Below are 27,841 nucleotides of genomic sequence, written 5' to 3' on the forward strand. Positions count from 1 at the left end.
GACTGACATGGCTTCTTCCAGAATCAGTCACTACTTCTCCTAGCATAAGCCAGAGAGTGTGCTAGAGATTGATGCAACATGTATTAGTGCTCAGAAGTGAAGGACTGAGCCCGGTGACCACTATTTACTAGTTATTTTTGTTGAATTCTATGTATCTTCTGTTTTAGTATCCGTAAAGTTAATCTTCTGGTACACACTGTATCAATTAATATTTGTAAAGGCTTTCCTAGTGGCTATACACTGGCAGAAATTAGTTTAGCTTTTGATATATTGTAATTTTCATATGTTATATGACATTGCTAAATGTAGAATCATTTATTTCTGTAGATCTAACCAGGAACAGCCCTAGCATAGAATGCATTTTGATTCAAATGTGTATTACATAAATTCCAAGTTGATCTGAGTGCAATAAAATCAGGTTAAAGGTGTTTTACACATTAGGGATTTCTTATGCTAAATTATTACACACACATTTGAATACAACTCAGTTTAAATAAAAAACAGTTTTGCCTCTTTTTGTAGAGTTCCTTGAACTCTATGCTGAACCTACGCCCTTTCCACCCACCTCCAGGTTTTGGTGTTTTTTGGGGAGGTGTGTGTATGTGAGGGGAGTTTAAATAATCAAGCATTTTTTAAAAAAAAGTGCAACAGTATTATAACCTGCAGTGAGTGGTACCAAAAGCCTCAGACCCAAGTGTCATAAATTACTTCCTGATTGTGGTATTTTAGGGGCCCTCATGCAACATCACAGCAACTTTCTTGCATAAGACACAGATAACAATACATGAGTTTCAGAGTGGTAGCTGTGTTAGTCTGTATCCATTACAATCTACATACCACACAGACGATGCTGACAGATTGTGCCACACACTCTCAAAGAAACTGAGGAACCACCCGATCAACATCCTATACAGCAAACAGGGAAAGATCAAGAATCAGCTCTCAAAACTGGATTCTGTCATAAAAAAACAACCTTCCACGCAAACTTCCTCGTGGCTGGACTTTACAAAAAAATAGACAAGCCATTTACAACACACACTTTGCTTTTCTACAAAGGAAAAAGGACACTGAACTATCTAAACTCCTACATGCCACAAGGGGCCACAACAGTGGTTCCCTTAACCCACCCAACAATATTGTTAGTCTATCCAGTTATACTCTTAGCCCAGCAGAAGAATCTGTCCTATCTCGGGACCTCTACTTCTGCCCTTCCACTCCCATGAACATGACACAGTTCTGTGGTGACCTAGAATCCTACTTTCGACATCTCCGACTCAAGGAATATTTCCAACACACCTCTCAACAGCATACTAACTCACAGAAACCTTCCTACCAACACTACAAAAAGAAGGATTCTGCGTGGACTCCTCCTGAAGGTCGAAACAACAGACTGAACTTCTACATAGAGTGCTTCCGCCAACATGCATGGGCTGAAATTGTGGAAAAGCAGCATCACTTGCCCCATAACCTCAGCCATGCAGAACACAACACCATCCACAGCCTCAGGAACAACTCTGACATCATAATCAAAAAGGCTGACAAAGGAGGTGCTGTCGTCATCATGAATAGGTTGGAATATGAACAAGCGGCTGCTAGGCAGCTCTCTAACACCACATTCTACAGGCCTTTACCCTCTGATCCCACTGAGGGTTACCAAAAGAAACTACACCATCTCATCAAGAAACTCCCTGAAAAAGCACAAGAACAAATCTGCACAGACACACCCCTAGAACTCTGACCAAGGGTATTCTATCTGCTACCCAAGATTCATAAACCTGGAAATCCTGGACACCCCACCATCTCAGGTGTTGGCACCCTAACAGCAGGATTGTCTGGCTATGTAGACTCTCTCCTCAGGCCCTACGTTACCAGCACTCCTAGCTATCTTCTGACACCACTGACTTCTTGAGGAAACTACAATCCATTGGTGATCTTCCAGAAAACACCATCCTGGCCACTATGGATGTAGAAGCCCTCTACACCAACATTCCACACAAAGATGGACTACAAGCCGTTAGGAACAGTATCCCCGATAATGTCACGTCAAACCTGGTGGCTGAACTTTGTGACTTTGTAACTATTTCACATTTGGGGACAATGTATACCTTCAAGTCAGTGGCACTGCTATGGGTACCCGCATGGCCCCACAGTATGCCAACATTGTTATGGCTGACTTAGAACAACGCTTCCTCAGCTTTTGTCCCCTAATGCCCCTACTCTACTTGCGCTACATTGATGACATCATCATCATCTGGACCCATGGAAAAGAAGCCCTTGAGGAATTCCACCATAATTTCAACAATTTCCATCTCACCATCAACTTCAGCCTGGACCAGTCCACAAAAGAGATCCACTTCCTGGACACTACAGTGCTAATAAGTGATGGTCACATAAACACAACCCTATACCGGAAACCTACTGACCACTATACTTACCTACATGACTCCAGCTTTCATCCAGACCACATCACACGATCCACTGTCTACAGCCAAGCTCTAAGATACAACCGCATTTGCTCCAACCCCTCAGACAGAGACAAACACCTACAAGATCTCTATCAAGCTGTGACGAACTGGGACTGTTCTTACTGTGGGCTTTGAATGCTGACAGGGGAGTGTGGCTAGGATAGTCTGCATTGGGGGATGGGAGACTGACCGACGGAGAATACCTGAGCATGTAACATGAGAACCCAGGAAGGGTTAGAGGCGAGGTGACACCTTTGCCCGGGAAACTGAACAAAGGCTGTGGGAGGGGTCGCTGAAGGCAGAGTCTGAGGAGCTGGCTGGTGATGTGGCTGGGCGGGGGGACAGGTCTCTGACCTCCCAAGGGGGCTGTGGTGCCCTGGGACCCCAAGATGGACCTAACTGAGGGGGGTCCTGTTGCCTGTGCCTGCAAGACCTGTCTTGGACTGTATTCCTGTCGTCTAAATAAACCTTCTGTTTTACTGGCTGGCTGAGAGTCATGGTGAATCGCAGGAAGCCGGGGGTGCAGGGCCCTGAGTCCCCCATACTCCGTGACACAAGCATTCCTACAACTACAATACCCACCTGCTTAAGTGAAGAAAAAGATTGACAGAGCCAGAAGAGTACCCAGAAGTCACCTACTACAGGACAGGCCCAACAAAGAAAGTAACAGAACGCCACTAGCCATCACCTTGAGCCCCCAACTAAAACCTCTCCAGCGCATCATCAAGGATCTACAACCTATCCTGAAGGCTGATCCCTCACTCTCACAGATCTTGGGAGACAGGCCAGTTCTCACTTACAGACAGCCCCCCAACCTGAAGCAAATACTCACCAGCAACCACATACCACACAACAAAAACATTAACCCAGGAATCTATCCTTGCAACAAAGCCCGTTGCCAACTCTGTCCACATATCTATTCAGGGGACACCATCATAGGACTTAATCACATCAGCCACACTATCAGAGGCTCATTCACCTGCACATCTACCAATGTGATATATGCCACCATGTGCCAGCAATGCCCCTCTGCCATGTACATTGGCCAAACCGGACAGTCTCTACGCAAAAGAATAAATAAATAAATACACAAATCAGATGTCAAGAATTATAACATTCAAAACCAGTCGGAGAACACTTCAACCTCCCTGGTCACTCAATTACAGACTTCAAAGTTGCAATACTCCAACAGAAAAACTTCAAAAACAGACTCCAACGAGAAACTGCAGAATTGGAATTAATTTGCAAACTAGACACCATTAAATTAGGCTTGAATAAAGACTGGGAGTGGATGGGTCATTACACAAAGTAAAAACTATTTCCTCATGCTAATTTTTTCCCCCTACTGTTACTCACATCTTCTTGTCAACTGTTGGAAATGGGCCTACATCCTGATTATCACTACAAAAGTTTTTTTTCTCCTGCTGATAATAGCCCACCTCAATTGATTACTCTTGTTATAGTTGGTATGGCAACACCCATTTTTTCATGTTCTCTGTATATATATATATCTTCCTACGGTATTTTCCACTGCATGCATCCGATGAAGTGGGTTTTAGCCCACGAAAGCTTATGCTCAAATAAATTTGTTAGTCTCTAAGGTGCCACAAGTACATGAGTGTTATTTGCAACAATGTTAATTGTAAATAGAAACATGCTTGGTCTGACTAATCTTGGGCACAGTTTCTGGCATAAGAGCTGTAATATCTTTGATTGGACCACCTTCTGTTGGTGGGAGGTAGAAGCTTTCAAACTTGCACAGAGCTCTTTTCCAACTCTGGGAAACTAGCTCAAAGTGTCACAGCAAAATACAAGATTTGAACAAATTGTTTAGCATAAGTGGCTAACACCTATTTCAAGGGACCATTCAAGGTCAAGTGGCCCATTGACACCCTTCCAGTCACAGGGAGAAAAGGAAGGGCAATGGGGAAGCATCTTGGGAGGGGGTTGTTAGTGGATTACAGATTGTTTTAATAAACCATAAAACCAGTGTCTCTATTCAATCCATGATTTTTAGTGTCTAGCAAAGTTATTAATTTAATCTCCCAGACTCATCTTTTGAAGGTGTTGTGCTGGTTCCTTTGAGGATGAGGACTGATTGGTCAGATATAGAGTAATTGCTTTGTGAAAAGTGTTCATCCACAGATGATGTGGTGTTTTTATCTTTTATCAGAGTGTATGATTATCTGGTTTCACCCACATAGTTGCTATTAGGCCATTTAGTGCACTGGATGAGGTACACCACATGTTGTGATAGGCATGTGTAGGACCCATGGCTCTTGAAACGTGTGTTGTGGGGGGTGGTGATCACTGTAGCAGAGGAGATATGTCTGCTGGTTTTGCATCTGTTGTTCTGGCAGGGTCTGGTGCTGCCTTGAGTTGGTGTGTCCTGATCTGTGGGGAGCTTGCTTCTGATGATGAGCTTTGAGTTAGTTTCCCAGAACTGAAGACGTGCTCTGTATAAGCTCGAAAGCTTGTCTCTCTCACCAACAAAAGTCGGTCCAATAAAAGATATTACCTCACCCACCTTGTCTCATCAATTTATTCTTATTTACAAGGTTATTACCAAATGGTATATCCTTTGTTATTTTCACAAGGCCTTTTTAAATGGTGATCCCTTATGGTCTGGCCCACAATTACAGCACTTTAGATAGGAAAAGATTTATACATTCTTCTACACTGAAATGTGTTTAATGTCTGTAATTTCAATGTTATAATATGATTACAAAGTTTAACAAATTAACATTTGTGTTTACTTAAAACACAAAACAACGTACAATCATTTCAGTAAGTTTGATCACATCTTGGGGATAACCTATAACACTTGCCAACCTTTTTTTTTTTTTTTTTTAAAAAGGCCAGCACTTTTGTGTAGAAAATAGTACCTGTCATGATTTTTCAGCTCCAGTGTCAATTTTGATCCCAAAGAGATGGAAGGCTAGATTCCCCCTCTGCATTATGGCTAGTGTGAACTGAATCACTGGCTTACCTAGCTATAGGAAGCTCTTCCTAGTATAGAGGCATGATAGTGATTCCTATGTCACCTTCCTTCCTGTGGGTTGGGCAGGGGGCATGGCTGGGGAAAAGGGAGGTGCCCCATACCTCAGTGATTCCCACCTACCATAACAGCCCTTGGTGTTCTAAACTGTGCTAAGGGCTAGCCAAGTGCAGAGCAGCCACAGGATCAAGAGATCACAATGGATTTTTAAGGCCAGCAATAAGCCAAGAGGAAAGTCCAGAAATAAAAATCACAGAATAACTGTTATATTGGTATAACATAACCACATCCACAGCGAACCATGCCCTGGAGCCAAGGTTCACTTCAGACATGACAGCAGAACACACTACATAGGGAAAACTTGCCTATTATAAGTAACTAGGGAACTGAAATAAATCAGTTCCTTCTGGTAAGTGGTCTTCTAACAAAGCAGTAGCAGGATTGCTCTCAGTGCGCTGATTCCCTGTAGCCCCGCACCTTGCATAGCCATTTACTTCAGCACAAAATGGATGTAAACTGCTTTCATTTTGATTTAGTAGCATTGTACCTCCACTTTGCTTTCACTTTGTATCAATTTAAATGACTATGCAAAGTGTTGGGCAATGGAGACTCAGGCCCAATCTCTTTGGGGACACTTCAAATATACTTTGGATGATCTCTTAAGACAGGAAGCTGCCCAGTATGGGCATACTTTGCACATTTTTCATTGTAGATATGTGTGAGGGCATAAATGTCTGTGCCACATTAAACTACAACTATTACTTGGTATGTTTGCCCCTTTAAATCATCACTTTGACATGTTCAGAAAATAGCATGAAAGAAAAGAGAACATCCCAAACATTTGCAAAGGTTTTTCTCAGCCATAAAGAAAACCAAATACTGTACATAGCACACATTCCCTGCCTCTTCATAATAGTGGAAAGTCCAGCAAACTATTCTATTGCTTTTGCCCATTAAGTTTAGTTAATTGTGGTGAAGTAAGCAGAATGTAACAAGTTAAACTACCATAAGCTTTAATCATTTAAATTTACCAGTTAACATGACTTTTCTTATGCAATTTTATTATTATGAGCATTTAGAAGTTCCTAGCAAAGTTCTTATTTTTCAGAACTATGTTTCTTAAAACCCTACCAAAATAAAAAGCATACTGTGAAGGTGTTCTCAATCTGTGTACAGAATAGGTGCTATTAAAATAAATAAATAAATAAAAAGGGACCATGAAATTTGCTAACTGATTACTGGATGTTACTTACCAGTTATATTTAGCATTTCCAGTAGGAGACATTTAGTTTTGGATAGATTATGATTCATATTTTTGGAGTAAAAGTAATGTTATTGGTGTTAACATTGTTTTCCCTGATTGATATTTAAAAATTGGCCCCACTTTGAAGTTTCACCTAGAGATAAGTTTACAAGTTGCATCAGAGAACTTTAGAACCCACCAATCTCCTCTGCAAACAAATATCAGCCCTGCAGAAATGGTGAGTTGTGTGTATTTGGGTTGTATATTTTATTTGAAAAAAATATTCTTAAACTTTGCTTCAGTGAGGTTTTGATGGGTTTTATGTTTCAATTAAAAGAAGAAACTGTAATTATACTGAATATTAATTCAACTCTTGAAGGCCCGTTTTCCTGTGGATAATAAGAGTTACAAATGTATATCATGGATATAATTAGTAATTAGGCAGTATTATCTCTTCCATTGGATCCCCTTCCTAGCAGACACTACTAGGGAGGCTTTAATGCATATTTTATGATTTACTTGGTATCACTATCTACATACATAGTGAAAACAGAGCAACACAAAATTATTATATAACTGGTTAGAGTGAAAGCTTATCAATACCCTGTAAGATAAAGTTACATAGTAACATTATTTAGTCTCAAAAAGTATTTTTATTAAATTAAATATGTTTATATTTTTGAAAATACATGAAATATAACTTACTTTTGGAAGGGACACGTAGATTGGATCGTACCACTTGTAGTGAGTCTGCTTGTACCCGAAGTTCATAGCTTTTCACACTTTCATAGTCAAGAGGCTTTTTAATAAAGATAACACCTGTTCTGTTATTAATGGCAAACACATCTGGAATCCAGAAAAAACAAAACAAGTAACTTTTTAAAACCTGTAGATACTAATAGGATGTTTCTGCAAAATCTTTAAGATTAAGTTTTTCCATTCTTGTAAAGACATTATTCATTCCTGCCTCCTACTACAGGGGGTTGAGGGATCAAAGCCTTCACCACGCTAAGGACTCCATAGTCCCTGTCCTCAGCTGCGTTCTTTATTGTTATCATGAAAAGGGCACAACTGCTGATGTGGGTACTGGAACTGGAACAACAAACTTCAGGGCAAGCTGCAAAAACTATCTGGATATATAGACTATTCCCACAGCTGGGAGAAGGTTAACGCCATTCTTCCCCAAATAATCCAGTATAATTTTGTTTGCAATTTTTAAGGTCAAGCATGGTGAGCACCTGAGAATGAGGTAAGTTTGAGACTAACATTTTACCCCTTTCTTTAAATATCAGACTTTAGCCATCATGCTACATAGTAATATGTAGGGCACTGTCATGACTGAAATTTACAGTATATTAAAACAAATCAGACTTCTCTGTACGTAGTTCAGTACCAGTACCACCAATTCAACCTACAGATTTGTTGATAGCAATCACTTGCAGACTTGAAATTCATAGTTGTCACTCTACAAGGCCCAGGGCACAGTATGGAAATAGAAATGTTTTTAACATGTGCATTTAAGTCAGCATGTAATTTTTGTTTGTAGATCATTGGCAAGTCAGAAGAAGAGGAGTGGATTTAGCTATGGCAAGGGAATGGTCCACAAGTGGCAGATTAGCTGCTTGGCCAATGGGGCCCGTGCCCAGGGGCCATGGCCAATTGGGGGTCCCCTGGAAAAATGGGTTCCCACACAGCGCTCCTGCCGAGGAGCAGGGTCAGGGCGCAGGGGCTTTCCCCACTCCACCTGCCTGGCACTCCTGCTGGGGAGTGGGCAAAGCCCCCTTGAGCCGACCCGCTTCCTGGCAGGAGTGCCGGGTGAGGGGAGGATGGGGCGGGGAGTGCAAGGTTCCATACCCCAACTCCATTTCCTCGGCAGGAGCACCGGGGGGTCGGGGGGGGGGGGGGAGGACTGCAGGCAGAAGTGGGGGGGAGGGGCTCTCACTTGCTCTGGCCCAGGGCCTCACAAACCCCTAGTCCGCCTTTGTCCACAACAAGGAGTGAAGCTGTCAGCTGGCTGGTCTGAAACAAACTGGAACTGACTCAGGTTATGGCAAACCTTTTTGCAAGCTTCTCTACTGTAATCAACTAACACAAGTCTAATATTTCCTTAAATGAAAATATATCCTGGTTGAGTTGATCAAGTGTGTGCATTTTTCAGCAGTGGGGTGCTGGGTGATGTGGAATGCTAGAGGCACGGATATGTTATCCCTGGCAGAGAGGTTTTATCAGTGTGCAAGAAGAGGGCTGAACTTCACCAGGGACATGTAAATCTCCCATCATCACTTCCATTCCAACCATGATCATGACACAACTACAATACTACACTATCTACACTTTCATCCCAGCCATGAGACAGGTCAGAAGCAATTCTATTTGAACACTCTGCAGTTGACGTATTGCACCATTTTATTATCAGAGCTGGCCAGAAGACAGTTCTGAGGACCAGCTGCTCTATGTGGCAACCTCAAGATCAGCTGTCAGAAAACCCACTGTATGTGAATACTTGAGGGCCACTAACATTAAATCCCATTCAATGTCTTACATCTGCTCCCAGGAGAGGAAGCACAGTGTGAAGCCACAACCAGATCACCTCTGGCAGAATGACCAACAGTGAGACATATTGCAAGGATGAATAGGGGTGCAACTACACTGCATACAGCAGGGACCAGTTTGGTAGACTGGCCGTTTTCATGGACAACCAAAATACAGTAGTGTTGCAACTGGATTTTCTTGTAAATTTAGGATCATCAATGAACACACAGATCCTTACATTATTCCTTCCTGTACCTTCTGTTCAGACATAAGCCCGTTCACCTAGGGGAATGATGCCTTGAAAATACTGCATGGAGATTTTTCAAGTGAGATTTCTTCATGAACGGGGATATTGTGTGGCTCTATGATATTTTTCAAGTGTTCATGATATGATATGATCATCAATAAAAATCACATTGCAGGGGTAGTGAGCATCCCAATTATACAAAGGATAGATTTAGGCTGATTCCATTTAAAACACACTCAAAAGCACATTATATATATTTTTAATGATACAACTGAAGAATCTAATATCGACATGTATATAACACAATGTAGAACCAAACAACTTCCTACATTTTAGCTAGAACACACTTACTGAGCTATGAAAAATCTCTCTTACATTTTAAGGAGCAAACCCTGCTTCCTGTTCCTCAGCCATAAAGGGCATCAAATGCAGTTCTGCTGCATAGGCAGGATGTAGCAGGTTTATGAAAGCAGAGTAATGGTAGCAGGAGCTGCTACTTGGGCGAGGCAGGATTTAGCACTAGCGGTTTTATTTATATATACACACCACTTTCTGAAATTGTTTACTTTTAATGAATGTACCATACAGCATAATCTGCGACTTCATTGAGATACTCTTACTTACCATCTTCATTTCCTGAAACAATTGAATACACAATAGTCTGATTCAAGGCAGCAGCAGTTACAACAGCAATCAGAGTTCCTTTGGGTGCACCTTCACTCACTGGCGGGGGTCTGCAGAATCAGATTGACACATTTATTCTCTATATTAGCATTTCTCCCCACCTATTAGGTTGCCACAGCAGGATGACAATTGAGGACCTGATTAACATGGCAAAGTTTAATCCTTGCAGCAATATTGACTGTCTACTGGAAATTAAGGTAGATAACATATGAAATATGACAATGTGAGGATACAACTCAAGGTATAAGAAAGAGAAAAACAGGGGATAAAGATAACAGGAGCGAAGAATACTCACCACCTGGAAGAAAGCAAGCAATAGTTATCAGCAAAAAAGGCACTTGATAGAGCTATGCTCTGCTAAATGAAAATGACATCTGCTAGAAATGCATGTGGGGAAAGGTTCCTACATTACTAACTTTATAAAAATCAAGACGCTTTTCAGGAAATCCACTGCTTCCTGCATTTAGACCTCAATTCAGCAAAGCATTTAAGCATGCACATAAGCTCATGAGTAATCCTAGTGAAGTCAGTCAGTGGGAAAGGGCACATAGTTTTCACATGTATAACTTTAACTATCTCCCCTTGCACACCCACAAATTCATAGATTCCAAGGCAAGAAAGGACCATTGTGATTACATAGTCTGACCTCCTGTATAACACAGGCCATAGAACTTCCTCAAAATAATTACTAGAGCAATTCTTTTAGAAAAATATCCTATCTTGATTTAAAAATTGTCAACTATGGAGAGTCCACAAGATCCCTTAGTAAGTTATTCTAGTGGTTAATTACCCTCACAGTTAAAATGTTAGGCTTTATTTCCAGTCTGAATTTGTCTAGTTTCAACTTCCAGCCATTGGATTGTGTTATACCTTTCTCTGCTATATAGAAGAGCTCATAACTAAATATTTGTTCCTCACATAGATACTTATATAGTATAATCAAGTAATCACTTAACCTTCTCTTTGTTAAACTAAATAGATTTAGCTCATTTAATCTATCACTATAAGGCATGATTTCTAATCCTTTAATCATTTTGGTGGCTCTTCTCTGAACCCTCTCCAATTTATCAACATTCTTCTTGAATTGAGGGCACCAAATCTGGACATAGTATTCCAGCAGCAGTCAGACCACTGCCAAATACAGAAGTAAAATAACCTCTCTAATCCTACTCAAGACTCCCCTGTTTACGCATTCCAGTATCAAATTACCTCTCTTCGCCGCGTCACATTTGAGCCTATGTTGAGCTGATTATTCCCCTCTGCCCCCAAAACTCTTTCTCAGAGTCTCTGCTTCCCAAGATAGATTCCACCATCCTGTAAGTATGACCTACATTCATTGTTCATGGGTGTATACATTTATATTTAGCCATATTAAAACACATTTTGTTTGCTTACACCCAGTTTACTAGGTGATCCTGATCACTCTTAATAAATTATCTGTGCTCTTCATTATCTACCACACCCCTAATTTGTTTGTCATGTGCAAACTTTATTGGTGATGATTTTATGTTTTCGTTCCCGTCACTGACAAAAATGTTAAATAGTATAGGGGAAGAATTGATCCCTGTGGGAACCCATTGCAAATACCACCACTTGATGATGATTCCCTGTTTACAGTTACATTTTGAGACCTATAAGTTAGCCAGTTGAAGAACAAAGGAGAAGCTTACATTTTGAACATCTCTCTGAGCATTCATCTGTATGTAAGTTTAATTATTCTTTTGTTTTGTAAATGATATTCCACCAACAGGCACCTGTCCTTGTTCTTATGGCCTTAGACTTAGAAATGAGTATCTCATATCCAGACTGCTCATTTTATTGTATTTAATTAACTAGCTGCCTCCCGATACACAGTAAATAAAATTCCACCCTCAGACATCTCCCTGTCCAAATTTTAGGACATTTAGTACATTATCTCTATAATGAGTGATACTTTTATGAAAAACAACATGACTATATAATCTACAGCAAAACCCTCCTCACCCAATCACAGGAATTACAGGAACATTTTGACAACACCTGACGTGCCACAGAGCTTCCTTCCCCAATAAAAGTAAAGGAGGAAGTAGTGGGGAGCTATCCTTCACTTTCAACTAAGGAATCAGTGCTAATGAAATTTAAACAGCTTCCTTTCAACAAATTTAGTGAGATACTGGAAGTAAACTCAACAGCAAGTTTCAGCTATTTGTTACAGCAAAAGATGAGGTAATATTCACTCTGAATATGAGCAAATAAAGTGTCAGTGTCACAAGTCCAAGCCTTGGGAAATGTGCCTCAATTTCCCCTTTTGGCTATATAAATTAGTCCTGAGTCAGTCTTTACCTTCCATAACTCCTTTTTCATTATTTTTTTGTTAACAGACTTTATTAATTAATAACCAATAAATCAATACATAGATAGTCCCAGGCTTCAGCTTCCTCCTCACCAGCGTTGTATTCTTCTTCTAGCCTCCTCTCATCAGTAAATCGCCAGCAGCCCCTCCTGCCTCACAGATTCAACTGCTCCACCCCATCCACACTAGGGTTCAGTCTTCTGTTCTGCTACCAGGGGTTCTCACTCTGGCGGGGGGGCGGGGGGTGGAAGGGGGTGTTGTGCCTCTTTAGGGGGTTGCAGGGTGGTTACATGGGGCTTACGAGCTTCTCAGCTCTGTGGACTGAGAGCCCCAAGCCCCCATTAAATTAAATTAACACTCTTCATCTTCCTACTCCCTTCCTAGGAGCCAGGCTCAAGCTGTAGGCCTATCTAGCCTAGAGGAAGACACTAGCTCTTTTCCTGGACCTTACTGACAGGAGCTCCCCACTGTCTCCCTTCTGCAGGGACTCTGACAGTTCTTTTGGAGCTTTTGCTGTCAATTCCAAGGCCTCATTCAGGGCTCATCCCCACAGAGGCTTATTCCACATCATATAGTTTCCTCCAGCCTGCAACTGACACAGGGCTTCTCTAGAGACTCCTTCCTCCCCTCCCTGTGGCAACTTCCTCTTTATACTGTTCTAGCTGTTTCTTTTCAACTCAGCTGCTCCATTTCTAATTAGCTAAACAGTGCGATGTGGAGCACCTGATTGCCCCCAGGTATTCCCCACAGGGTCATCATGGATCATTTGGGCCCTGATCTTTCCTGAAGGGCCATTGGCCACAGGACAGGCAGAAGCAGATTTTTGCATTCATCCACAAGTTTTGATATTTGGATGTTTAATAAAAAATATTTTCCTTTCTAGTCTCACACTTTTTATTATACTCATGTGATACAGACAAATAGAATTTGAACTTGGCTATTTAAAGTTAGGCTCCTAAATAAAAATGGACATTCAGTAGCATTTCACTGGGATCTGTAGATGCTCAGCACCTCTGAAAATTAGGACAGCTTTATTTAGAAGCCTTACTTTAGGGACTCAGAAAATTCTGGCTGCTGTCTACAATTACTACAGCACTCATTACAGATATTTTTTCAAAAATTCTCCTCTATTTTCAGAATCATCTTAGAAGTTTTAGCGCACACCATGTTTTCTATTCAAAGCTATAGAGGGATTGAAAATTGCATTCTTTAATAGAACCCTGTTTGCAACCTTAACTACTGAAACCTGACCATCGCTTAACAATTATATACTGGGATACCAACAATTTGACCTTGGTTTCTGACTTACTGTATGCATTTTTCATATAAGATGGGATGTTAGCCAGATTTACAAAGACACATACACACAGAGTATGGTTCCAGTCCTTCTACAGGAAGTCTGCTATCCACTATAGAAATTAAAGTCATTATGACTGTCTTTTACTAAACCACTAAAACTAGATCTGCATAATTATTATGAATGTGCATTTTTAGATTGGTTTTAATGACATGGAAAAAGACAATCAAACCAATTTTGATGCAGTTTAAAATTCAGTTTATTTAATGTGTTCATCAAATGTAGGTTAGTGATGAAATTAAAATCTATTTTATGTTACATTAGACTCCTTGGCTCCCCTCTTTCTTCAAAATGCACACAATTGAAGTCTGTGAAGAATACAAGATTTCTTATCTAAAAAACCTACTTGGTCCCAAGTTGGTTTTAGTACTACTTTAACACCCGCTCCCCCCAAAAAACAAAAAACAGAGACACAATCCTGTAACTTCCATTCTGACACTGCTGAATTCAAGGGATTGACAAATCAATACCAATTAAGAAGCTGCTTTTGTGTTCAATATGAGAGAATTTGAAGGAAGTGGAGACAGAACCACGGGAATTCACGTTCTTTGTAACCTTCCAGTAATTGCACCTCATTGATTTCATTTCCCTCATTTAACTATGGCAATCAGGTGCAAAGAGCAATACATCAGTTCAATTAGAACATATAGTGCGTCCCTTAAGAACCTTTTGCTGAACTACAGATAAGTGAATTGGTAAAGGAGAGAAGAACTCAGTAGATAACATACTGTTCTTTGCCCTGTACTTCAGCTATAATACCCCGTCTTTAGAGATAAATACATTATTTTCCATTTTTAACACTAAAATGTACAGTAGAAGCATTGATTTCACTTGGGAAATAAATTAAGTGTGAAATTAATTTGGCAGTAGGGAGAGGCATCTTTATTCACTAGTTTAAAATTATTTAGAGAAAAAGGAACAATTATTTATTTGCGGGCTAAGACACAACACTAGTTATGTTTCATGATCCTGTCTAACCCACCTGGTCTGCAATTTACAATACAAATACAATATTAGAAGGGGAAGAACAGTCATGTGGCTAAAGCACATGATTAAGATTTAGATTAGATGGTTTATACTTTTCTCTGTCACAGACTTCCTGGGCACTTAGATCTAGATCTCAAAGGTATTTAGACACATAATCCCCATTGAAATCAATGGGAGATAACTACTTTGAGGATATGGGCCTTCATGTCTCTGTGCCTCAGGTTTTCCATCTGCAAATGAAGATATTATTACCTACCAACAATGTTGTTTGTCTTCATAGATTACATTAATATTTGTAAAGTGCTTTGAGATACTTGGCTGGAATGGACTGTGTAAATGCAAAGGGCTGTATGAATATAAAGTATAAACAAACAAACCCAGGGTTTTTTCCCCCCTAAATTTGAACAGAGTGCTCAAAAATTATTCTAAATTAAGAGAATTGAGTTCTTTGTTCACCTACACAACACCTATGTCATTGCCAACAACAACATAAGAATTTAAAGCACCTGTCTCTCAATCCTGTCCTTAGAAAGGACATCTACTGGTATATACTATATATCTATATATCCTTTTCCTAAATACATTATTTGAAATATTCCACTGTCTCCTAGTGTTACATACCCATATATCCAGATACACACAAAGAACGACACATGTAATGGTGATAGTCATAAACTGTGGGTCCGTGTGATAAACTGCAGGTCCATGTGATAAACTCCTTATATACCATAAGAGTTTTAGTATAACCGCATTTATCACATACTTTAGCCACTTTACCTGCAGTCAAATCTTTCTAAGTGCCACCAATACTTCTTTCTGGGATTTATTCTGACAATATAAAACACTCAGGCTGCTTTGAACAACTGCCATTTAAATAAGGCAAAACAAAAGTCTGCTTCATTCACAGTAAACAGAATTTTTCCTGAAAATTACCCTCTTGTGAGGCGCAAGCTGGGTAATATAGTATTAGTTATAATGCTTCTCTACCTTCAAAGTCTGTGTCGCTGTATTCATAGGGTTAGATCTTTTACCCAGTAAAAAATGTTTTGTGCCACTGTGACTGGGTCACTTCTGGGCTCAGGACAACTCTCTACCAGGTCCCCACTCAGGTGTAAAGAAACAAAAGGTCTATTACTAAGCTGTCATCCCCTTAGACTGGACAACACCTGCAGCAGAGTTACTCAGCACCAGCAGATAAGTCGCTGGTGACAAATTACACAATACTCCTACATCAGGCCTACCTTCCATTGGGGAAGCTCTGGCAGGCAACTGGATCTCAAGCTATTCCTCTCTCTCAGACAGAGAGATGAAGATCTGATCTCCTTCCTGGTCAGCCCAACTGAGCTGTGCTCACCCCCTTTCTAACGCCTCCCTCCAAGTCTGGCACCTGTTGTAGGTTTAGCAGGGCAAAGCTGATAGATCCCACAGTAGCTCACTAACCCTTCCTGGCCAGTGTGGGTTAGTATAGCCCATCACAGCCACTCTATGGCACAAAGCAACCTTAAAAGCCAGTTTAATTGGCAAGTATAGATTTCTGCTTGGGAAATCCTTCCCTTGCCATAGAAGTGGAGGAATTCCACTGATAGGGTATGGTCAATGATATAGTTTGTGATGCTGCCAGACCAGGTGCCAGCATATGGCAAGGCCCCTAATCCTCAATGAACCCCAACAACCAGGCAAAACAGCTGGACACAGTTCGGTTTACCGGTGTGTTAGCATTGCTAAAGTAGATGTTAAGTTGGTAAAAATGTCTTTAGTATTTAGACCTGATGAAATGCTTGTATGATGCTGCATGCAATGATCTCACTTATAACTTTACATCATGGCTACAGATGTTATGTTAAGTGTTTACACTGTAAACCTCTGTAACTGAGGAACTCCTCAAACAGGAGAAAAGACTTCTCTAATGCAAATGCTGGTTACCTACAGAAGATGTTAGGTCTTGCCAAAGGAGAATGCCTTTGAAACCAAATGAGCCATTGTGAGACATCAAAGAACAAAGACTTTGTTAATTGCATGGGTGGTGTGTGAATTGCCAGCTGGGGGAGGCTAGCGCCCAGACCCACCCCTGGCCCTGCCCTTCCACACACACCCCTCCAACTCCAGAGCGTGGGAGGGTAGGTGGCTGTAGCGCCCCCAGCACGGGAAGATGGGCGGCCACAGCCTCCCCATCTCCGGAGCGCTGGGAAGGTGGGCGGCGCACAGCCCCAGCTTCCCCAGCCCCAGCCGGAGTGCTGGAGGACAGGACTCGGAGCCGCACGCAGGGAGTGGTGGTAAGCAGGGGCGGGGCCACGCCTGGCTGTTTGGGGAGGCCCACCCTCCCCCACCCTCCCCCACCCTATGCAACCTGCCCCCCATGGTTAATTGTATTCTTCACTGCCTCCAGGAAGAGGAGACCTGCATCTGAACTCATTCCATCAGCTTTGACTCCGGGGACAAGGGAATAAAAATCCCTGACAAGGAGAAACTAGGTTATTTCCCCTGCTTGGACTCTAAAGAAACAAGAATCACTAAGCATAAGCAAAAGAACCCCAGCTGTTTTGTCTGGGTTATCCCTAACAGACATATAAAGCTTGCACATTATAGCAGTACTATCATCTTTTGGAACCTAAGATTGTCTCATTTGTATGTGTATGTTTACCTGTTTTAGCCTTGTAAACAACTCCAATTTATTTTTCCTAGTTAATAAATCTTTAGATAAGTTGTTATAGATTGGCTACAAGTGTTGTCTTTGGTTTAAGTTCTGCAATTCAGTTGACATGGGGTAAGTGACTGGCCCTTTGGGACTAAGAGTAACCTGAATATTATTGAGATTTTTGGTGTAAGGGGCAATCTATCACAAAGAGAAGCTTGCCTGGTTGGCAAGACAGACCAGAGTGCCCAAGAAGACTATCTGTGACTCCATGTTCAGGCTGTTATAGTGCTTTAGAAGTTCACATTTGTTATTTTGTTTTTTAAAAATCTACTTATAGAACATACAACCATTTTGAGAGTTGTGCCATATTCCTGGAGAGTCTGCCCTGAGGCTGGCACTCACGGTCAATAGCCACTCCAGACAGTTTGACAGAGGCACCAACAGCACACCTATACTGGACCCTGGTGTGGACTGGTAAAACGGGGAATGGCCAGGACACTGCTGTATCTGGCTGTTTCCTGTTGTCAAGCAGCCCTTGGGAAGTATGTGTGTGGGGCGAGGGAGAGGGGACAGAGTCAGCAAGTTGTAAAAATAGAGCAGCCTTTAAGCTGCTCTAGTTTACATTAAGTCGAGGTTGGCACGTGGTGGCCTCACATTTGGGAAAAACAAAACGACTTAAAAGCCACAATAATGGCTGTGGAGTGGTTCTTTTGGTCCTTTTCTCTACTCCCACAATTAAGTTCCTCAGGCTGTGAATATGTGTAGGATTTGGACCTTTGTAGTGTTTATTTCATTGTGTTCTGCTGAGAAAGTAAAAGGCAGCTCAGTAAAATGTGTTTGGCCCAAATAAAAAAGATCAAATTAGAAGAAAAATGGGATTAAAACAAATTTAATATTTAGCAGGAAGAGGTTTAAAACGGTAAAATGCATATTTTTTAAGGTGCTGTATTTGGCTTGCCTTTACATGTTCTGTCTCCTTGCTCTTCTCTCATCAAGGTATCAAAATTCTTTAAGGCATAACATCTATATTAATTTTTTGTAATTGGCAGAGTGAAATTCTAAGTTTTCCTCACTCACTTATTTTGTCTTCTTTCTCTGTGATAGATTGTCTAGGACAGGGGCGGGCAAACATTTTGGCCTGAGGGATGCATCGGGATTCGGAAATTGTATGGAGGGCCGGTTAGGGGAGGCTGTGCCTCCCCAAACAGCCAGGCGTGGCCCATCCCCGGCCCCATATCTCTCTCCCCCCCCTTGCTTCTTGCCCTCCAGCACCTCCCCCCCCAGGACCCCTGTCCCAGCCACCCTCCCCACTCCCTGTCCCCTGACCGCCCCCAGAACCCCCACCAACCCCTCCTCTCATTCCTGAATGCCCCCCCCAGACCCCTGCCCCATCCAACCACCCCTTCTCCCTGACTGCCCCATCCAACCCCTACTCTCATTCGTGACTGCCCACTGGGACCTCTGCACCCATTCAACCCCTCCGTTCCCCGCCCTCTGACCACCCCGACCCCTATCCACACCCCCGCCCCCTGACCACCACCCCGAACTCTCCTGCCCTTTATCCAAACCCCCTGCTCCCTGCCCCCTTACCGCGCTGCCTGGAGCATCAGTGACTAGCGGCGCGGCTGTGGCTGGAGCCAGCCACACCACCGCGCAGCACAGAGCACCAGGTCAGGCTGCCCAGAGCATTGCGCCGGTGGCATGGCGTGCTGAGGCTGCGGGGGAGGGAGAACAGCAGGGGAGGGGCTGGGTGCTAGCCTCCCGGGCCAGTAGCTCAGGGGCCGGGCAGGAAGGTCCCATGGGCTGGATGTGGACCATAGTTTGCCCACCTCTGGTCTAGGAGGATACTAAGCAGGGCTGGCTCCGGGCACCAGCCGACCGAGCACGTGCTTGGGGCGGCACCTTGTAAGGGATGGCCAATCTTGGGGTGGCGGGGCGGCGCTCGAGTTTTTTTTTTTTTTTTTTTGTCAGGGCGGCACTCGGGTTTTTTTGGTTTGTTTGGGCTGGGCGGCGCTCGGGGGGGGGTTGTTACGGCGGGGCAGTGCTTGGGGTTTGTTTGTTTTTTGGTTTGGCGGGGCAGGACTTGGGGGTTTTTTTTTTTGTTTCGGCGGAGCGGCGCTGGGGGAAGTTATTTTTGTTTCGGTGGGGCGGCGCTCGGGGGGGGGTGTTGTTACGGCGGGGCGGCACCCTTTTTTTTTTTTTTTGCTTGGGGCAGCAAAGAAGTTAGAGCCGGCCCTGATACTAAGCCTGTTTTTCAATTTGTCTCCCACCTAACGCACTTCAAATTTACCATGAAATTCTTCTATCCACAAGAGCATGGGCATAAGATTTGATCAAGAATTAAGCTGAAGAGCAGCAGAACCAAAAATAAATTGAAAATTAGGCATAACACTAAAGTGCAATAATAAGCTGTGGGCATGTTTTGTATCATTCAAATGGATTTTTAGCCTGCTGTATTTTGTTGTTTTGTGTTGGTTTTAAAAAGTCTAATTATCTATCTCAGAAATGAACATTCATATTTACAGGGTTTTTTAAATCACTCCTACATAATGAAGGTAACATCCTTAGCCTGACCAGTTTAAAATGTCTTTAACAGAAAGTCAACCTCATTGTCCCATTCCCATCACTCTCAAATGGATCCTACATTCTCTTCCCTTGGTACTTTTAATTGTCAGTTATATTTTAGTTTATATTACTTCCTCTTTATATGCAATATGTGCTTCATGCTTTTATGTATTGTGTCCATCTCTACAAATCATCTTATCTATTCTGCTTTTCACTAAAAAATGTTTTATAATGCTTTCATGAAAGAGGTTATTTAAAACATAAACTGTCTTGAATTAATGTAGTCTTCTGTTGGAAGATCCATTCTGTACAAACCATCACAGTGCCTCAACTAAGATAAGCCAACTGATAATGTACTGTCTTAAGCAAATTTTTTTTTGAATTGTCAGCTGGAAAAAAGGTCTACAAACACAAACAGTGAACTTCTTGACTGTGCATTTGGATTTTTAAAAACTTCATAAACTGCAGAAGGTTTTATATATTCTGACTGCAGTAGTAAAATAGAAATAAATAAAAGTCAGGCAGTAAATGTAGTAATTGTTGCTGTTTAGCTTCCTTCTATCTACATTTAGATTAAATTGAGTTCCTGCTCACTCAGTTCTGCAGACATAACTTTGTTAACTGAAAAAAAAGAAGGGTATATAATTAAATTTTAGAGAAAAAATATATCAAGTTTTTAAGCTTTCACCTTCCATCACATGCAACTCATAGAGTTTAAGGCCAGAAGTGACCAACAGATCACGTAATCTGACTTCCCATGTATCACAGGCCGCCACCACCACTGCCACCCAGCAATTACACACTAACTCCAACTACTGAAATTAGACCAAAGTATTACAACTCTCAGGAGCCTAAACCAGTGTTTCACAACCAGCATGCCATCAGGCATGAACGGGTGTGCCATCAGGAATTTTGAAAAAAATCACTCATGAGGAAAAAAAAAAGCTCATTTATTTTAATTAATGTCAGAACCGAATTCCATTTTGTGCTGTGGCTCATCATGTATACATGCATGAGATCACAAGACGTAATTTTAGCATGCAGAGGTGAGGGTGCGCCGCACAAAACTTTTATTGGAGTGTGCCTTAGACTGCAAAAAGGTTGAGAAGCACTGGCCTAAACTATTATGTGCCACAGGCAGAGAATAGGAGGGACCAAGTTGCACTAATGCCTGAGGCCCCTGCGATGGCAGGGAACTGATTAAGTGAGAAATACCCAGATAATCCTGGTAACTGACCTGGACCCTATACTGCAGAGGAAGGCAAACCTCCACCAAGGTCAGTGCCAATCTGATTTTTGGGAAAATTCCTTCCTCACCCCATATATGGTGTCAGTTAAACCCTGAGCATGTGAGCATTAACCATCCAGGAATGTGGAAGAAAGAATGCTTGGAGCCACCTCAGATAATTGACCAATCCTGTCCATTGTCCCATCTCCAGCCATGGCAATCTCTGATGCTTCAGAGGAAGTAGACCAAAACCACCTTTGACCTAGAATATATTGGAGGACCTCTGCAGTCATCAACTGAAATCTCATGCTTCAGGGCTTCAGCAACATAAGACAAACTGATGGAGACTCTCATGGTTGCTGAACCCTGCCCCATATCATCACAAGCAACCCTGTCATATAATCCCACTCCAGGTTTCTCTAAAAACTAATTAAGTTGTTTGTCCCATAACTCCTATTGAGAGGCTGTTCCAGAACTTCACTCCTCTGATGGTTAGCAACATTCTTCTAATTTCCATCCTGAATTTGTTCATGGCAAATTTATATAGTTTGTTCTTGTGCCAACATTACCTTTAGATTAAATAGCTCTTCACCTTCCCTGGTGTTTACCTCCCTTATGTATTTACAGAAAGCAATCATCCCTTCTCAGCCTTCTTTTTGAGAAGCTAAACAAGCCAAGCTCTACCAATCTTCTCACATAAGAAAGGCTCTCATTCCCCGATCATAGTAGCTCTGTACTGCACCTGTTCCAGTTTGAATTTAGCTTTCTTGAACATGAATGACCACAATTGTATACAATTCTTACCAATGCCTTATGCAATAACATTAATTGTCATCCTGTGATCAACCAAAACTCCCAAATATCACTTCTCTCACATTTCCAGTTGATGAGCTCCCAGCTTCTAGCAGAAATTCTCATTATTAGACCCTAGGTGCATGATCTCCCAATTTGTAATACTGAATTTCATCCTATTTCTGTTATTCGGGTCTTCAACATTATCCTGATCTTCCTGTGCAATATTCCAATCCTCTTCCATATTGATGATGGCTCCCAACTTTGTATCATCAGCAAATTTCATTAGTACACTTCTACTTTTTATGCCATGATTATTAATAAAAATAATGAACAAGATTGGTCCCAAGATCGATCCTTGAGGAACTCCACTAGTAACCTCCCTTCACTCTTAGAGTTCACCTTTCAGCACAACCTTCCTTTATATTACTAAAAAAATTCTGGTTATTTATTTTAATTTTTTTGCCAAGAGTTAATTCAGCTTGATTTTTGGCAATCCTCACTTTGTTCCTACATTTTCTAGCCTACAATATTCAACTTTCTTGCTGATGAATCCCTTTTCCCATTCCTACAGGCTCTCTGCTTACTCTTAATAATCATTTATTCATCCAACTGGGTTTGAAACGTTCCCCTACATATTGTTTCCCCTTGCCTGGAATACAGAAAGCAGATAGATTTTTGTATAGTTGATTTAAAGAAATTCCAAGCTTCCCTCACATTTAAGTCTAAACTCTTCAGTTCAGTTGACTTCTTTAATTAATTCCCTTAATTTCCCAAAGTCTGCCCTTTTGAAATGAAAATAATAAACATAGCTGACAAATTGGTTTGGATTATCCTTCTATTTACTTTGTGACAAAGTTCCTCCTCTATCTTGGTGGGTCCTGCGCTTATTGGCGGATTTTCTTGCCTCAGAGATTCACCATGTGGGTTGGGGAACAGCCCAGAGACCTTCCCCTCTGGAGGAACCCAGAGTCCAGGTCAATTGGGAGGTTTGGGGGGAACCCGGGCCCGCCCTCTACTCCGGGTTCCAGCCCAGGGCCCTGTGGACTGCAGCTGTCTATAGTGCTCCTGTAACAGCTGCATGACAGCTACAACTCCCTGGGCTACTTCCCCATGGCCTCCTCCAAACACCTTCCTTATTCTCACCACAGGACCTTCCTCCTGGTGTCCGATAACGCTTGTGCTCCTCAGTCCTCCAGCAGCACACCCTCTCACTCTCAGCTCCTTGCGCCTCTTGCTCCCAGCTCCTCACACTCTCACCACAAACTGAAGTGAGCTCCTTTTAAAACCCAGGTGCCCTGATTAGCCTGCCTTAATTGATTCTAGCAGCTTCTTCTTAATTGGCTCCAGGTGTCCTAATTAGCCTGCCTGCCTTAACTGGTTCTAGCAGGTTCCTGATTACTCTAGTGCAGCCCCTGCTCTGGTCACTCAGGGAACAGAAAACTACTCATCCAGTGACCAGTATATTTGCCCTCTACCAGACTCCTGTACCCCACTGGTCTGGGTCTGTCACAAATTTAAACGGAAACAATTCCTGATTGCTTAATCCAAGGCTATTTCCTATGACCATGATGTCCTCATTATTTACCAAAACTAAGTCTAAAATTGTATCGTCTCTTTGTTGGTTCCGTGATGATCTGATGAATAAAACTGTAGTCTATCACATCCAGGAAGAACCAGGTCCTACCAATATTAGTAGCATTTATTCTCCAAGCTATAGCTGGGAAGTTATGGTCTCACATTATGACACAATATTTATAATAAGATTTAAAAATATCTTTATCCATATCTAAGTTCTACCCTGAGAGTCGACAGCAGACCCCTAACACTATCCCAGTAGAACCAATTTTACAATGCTTCCCTGGAGTGATTTAGATCCAAATAGATTTTGTTTTGTCCATACCATCTATTCTTATTACTTTACAATTTATTGCATCACTGAAGTACAATGCTACCCAGCCACCTTACCTTTCTTATTCTCTCTCTCCTAAACACTACATACCCTTTAATACCTGTATCCCAGTCATGACTGCTCTTACACCATGATCCTGTAATCCCTACAATATCCAGTTTGATCTCCTGCACCAATAGTTACAGTTCCTCCATTTTATTTCCCAGACTGCTTGCATTCATATACAAGCATCTCAGTTATTTCCTTCAGACCTCATACAGTTTTCTATGAAGCTAGATTAGGTATAGCTGTTGGACCAACTGTATAATCTACCTGACTACTACTTCAATCAATATTTTTACTTTCTATCTTGTTGCCATCCATATTTTCACCTTCTGGTGTTCCCTTATCCCGTACTATATCTTCGTTTAGCTGTTTTTCCTTCTTCTTTGTATCGAAGCAGAATGTGGAGATTATCTGAGTCTCTCTCAGTCTTCTCCCCTCATTTCCTGGTTTAAAGCCCTTTTTATCTATCATGCCAGTCTTGATCCCAGAAGGTTAATATGCAAATAGAGTCCATCTGTTGAGAAGAGTCTTCTTTCTGTGAATGCCTCCCAATAATCTATTATCCCAAAACCTTCCTCATAGCACCAATCCTTGAGTCATCTGTTGATCTTCATTATATTTTCTTGCTTTGGCCCCTCCTTCTCCAGGGACCAGGAATGTTCCTTCCTCTTCTTTAAGCAACTTACCCAGTCTCACACAATCGTCCTTGATCCATTCCAGTGGGAATCTAGCAGCATCGTTAATCCCAATATGCAGCACAGTCAGTGGATTTTTCCCTAACCTTATCAGGATCCTTTTCAACCTCACGTCCACATCTCATATCCTTGCTCCTGGTGGTCAGCATACTCTTCTGTTCTCTGGATCTGATCTGGTGCCAGGCCTGTTGATTCTTCTTAGTATGGATTTCCCAGCTGCATCTCTGATCCTTGGATCTTCTTTGCCATGAGTTCTATGAGGTGATATTTCATGCATAAGTAGCTTCCATCAGATATCTACTCAAGGATAATGCACATCCTGCAGCTTCTGCATCCAACCATCTTCTTTGTCTCCTCTCCTTCTCGGTTCACTTCTAGTGCTGCCTTAGTAGCCATCATTATCTTGTCTTCTGAGTCCCTACTCCTACAGAAAAAGAGAGGAAATAAATCCCCACAAACTCCCACCTACAAACTCCCACTGAAATTCTGTTGTTAGCTGCTAAGTGTTCACTGCTCCAACATTCACTACTGACTGGCTTTTAAACCTAGCCAAGTAAGATCAGCACTATCCTCTCATTAAGGGATATCAGCAAGCACCAGATCAAGCTGCACACTTGGAACAAATCCCCGAAAAATCAAGATTGCACCTCTAGAACACAAAACCACCACTCTCCTTTCAGGCCAAACTCCCACAAATGCTGCTGTTCGTTGTTAGCTCAACTGTGAGTTTGAAGTGATACCAATTGCCAAAAAGCCAAAGGGTTTTTCCTGAAATGAATACTTTCTCCCCAATTAAAACTGTCTCTTTCCCATGCAGTATTACATTCAAAGTCTGTTCAGTAAGTGTTCTCTGCTATAAACATCCATTCACTCTGCCTGAGTTCTCAGATAAGTTCAGAATGTTTTGACCTTTTTCATGGTATTTATCTCTAAACCAGATGACAAGGGAGTTTAGGCATTGTTACAGTGAACCACTGCCTTGGCCCATTATCTTTTAAGATAAATGTCAAACTTCATTCTGATGAACTCTATGTCATCAGGCACAATGCGTTTGTGTAATTCCAGGAACATTTCTAAATCAAAGCTAAGTGCTGACATTATTACTTAGGACTTTGATATTTTTGTCAGGAATACCACCAAAAAAAAGAAGGGAAAAATACATTTTCCTAAGTAACTTCTGAAAGGTTAGCTATTATAACATGATTGTCGGATTTTCTCATATATTATAATTCCTCAGATCTTCTGTGCAGATTGAATTCTGCCATCATTTCTTCTTGTGAAATCAAGGCTAATGGAGTGATTTTGCTCCCTTACAATAGGTCACTGAAAGCTGACAGAATTTGACACTGCAGTGGCACAGCATGCTCTACTATAAAACTTGTGTCTGCGCTACTATTACACATCCATATTTTCTGAGTTTAACTTAGCTGTAAAATTCCATCATGATGTTAAACCCCCCTAAGGTCTATCTATCAAATGTAAGTGGTAATTCAGCTATGATCTCCCGCCTGCCCTTCTGCCAAACACAGCAACATATGTCCCCAGGATCAGACTGGAGTCAGAATCATTTATGATTTAGCTGATAAAAAAATTAGGTAAATCATTTCACCATAGTATTTCATGGGAAAACATTTTCATTAGCAAAGAAAACAAAACAAAGACATAGCATTATTAAACAAGTGAAAAATGAGCGAACAAACACACTTCAACTATTAAACTGATCTTCTCTTCTAGCCTGTTAACCATCTAATTATCCACTAGCAACATCAGAGCTTCATACTTGCTGAAGCAGTTCTCTTTTTAGTACACATTAAAATCTACAATGTGGTATTTATCATTGGCTGGTAGCACATTGCATTTTGTTATTATGCTTTTAGAAATAAAAATTATTAAACACTTATTCTCATTTTCCAGTAACTAAACAATAGCCAACGGTTCAAAGTGTTAATGGTTCTAACGGCAAGGGCCTGATCTGCATGCCTTCCTCTAGCCAAACTCCCACTGAAGTCAATGTTGGTTCAATCTGAGTAAGAAATGTAGGATTGCCCCTATAAATGGGAATAATAATGGCATTTGTTTTTTCTGGCAGGGAGAGGCTGTCCTCCATTGGAAAATATGGTCAAATGGCACTTAACTAGCCAGCTTCGATGCTCTGCAGGAAGTTAATTATAGTTCATGAATCCCATTTATACTTTGTGGTACATTTTTCTCTTGTGATTAAGATTCAGGCAAGAAAATGAGTGCAGGAATTAAGCGTTCCACAGCTGCTAAGCTTTTGTTTAATACTCTTCCGGTACAAAAGTGTGTGATATTAATAGCTGCTGCAGTGACTGTGCAGACTTTCTTCACTATATGTAAAATGGGTTTCTATAAAAGTAGCTTCATTAGTCCATACTAATAGAGCCTCCTTTCTCCATAGGTGGTGACAGTCCAACAGGTAGAAGAAAGAAGAACCTTTTGTCTCAAAGGAGGTCACTGCTACTAGTGCACACAGGATTAACACTAATAGACCTTGTTAATATCAAATATCAGTAACACAGAACAAGACTAACTGGGTGGCTGTATGGATAACTGGAGCTACTCTCTCATTTTACAAGGAGGAGAAAATGACTCTCTGGTGCAGCAGTAGTACATTCTAAATAGCAGTACCAATGAATAGAATTAGGGATGCAAAAAACACCCTTGACTTAAAAAAAAAATGGTTTACTGAATTACAGCCCATAGGCAATATCTGCCAAAAGCTGCACCCCCTGAGGCAGTAGTGTCTAACTGTTAATGTAAAACAGTGAATGGACTTTTGAGTGGCCACTTTGACATTATTTTCTGTTCAGGAATCATCCCCTATATCATGGGCTTTTACTGCAAGGGATCAGGGACCACTTCTTGAAGGTATGGTTCAAAGATAGCTGAGCAAATCAAGTCAGAGATGGATGCTTTGGAAGCCTTCTTCTGTTGCTCCAAAACAAATGCGGAAATGGCCAGTGGGATTTTTTTTTCTTTTCAGATAAAAATTGAAGGCTTACAGCAACTAAAATGAGTGCAAGATACTATCCTTGTCCCATTTTTGGTTGGGACAGTAGGCAAGAAAGGATACCTCTTGATTATTAAAAAGGTAGAAATGTAT

At 41.5% G+C, this 27,841-nt stretch overlaps 1 protein-coding gene across 2 annotated transcripts in view; it reads right to left on the reverse strand.

Annotated features, from left to right (window-relative positions):
• Positions 1 to 27,841, reverse strand: part of PCDH15 (protocadherin related 15) — a 751,423-nt gene that overhangs the window by 117,297 nt on the left and 606,285 nt on the right. For both annotated transcript variants that reach the window (XM_065407245.1, XM_065407244.1), the window contains exons 23-24: positions 10,110 to 10,219; positions 7,412 to 7,552 (exon numbers count right to left, since the gene is read on the reverse strand). In XM_065407245.1, coding sequence (XP_065263317.1) covers positions 7,412 to 7,552; positions 10,110 to 10,219 — 251 coding nt within the window. The remainder of the gene's footprint in view (positions 1 to 7,411; positions 7,553 to 10,109; positions 10,220 to 27,841) is intronic.

This window comes from Emys orbicularis, chromosome 7, assembly GCF_028017835.1.
Source record: "Emys orbicularis isolate rEmyOrb1 chromosome 7, rEmyOrb1.hap1, whole genome shotgun sequence".
Classification (NCBI taxonomy): domain Eukaryota; kingdom Metazoa; phylum Chordata; order Testudines; family Emydidae; genus Emys; species Emys orbicularis.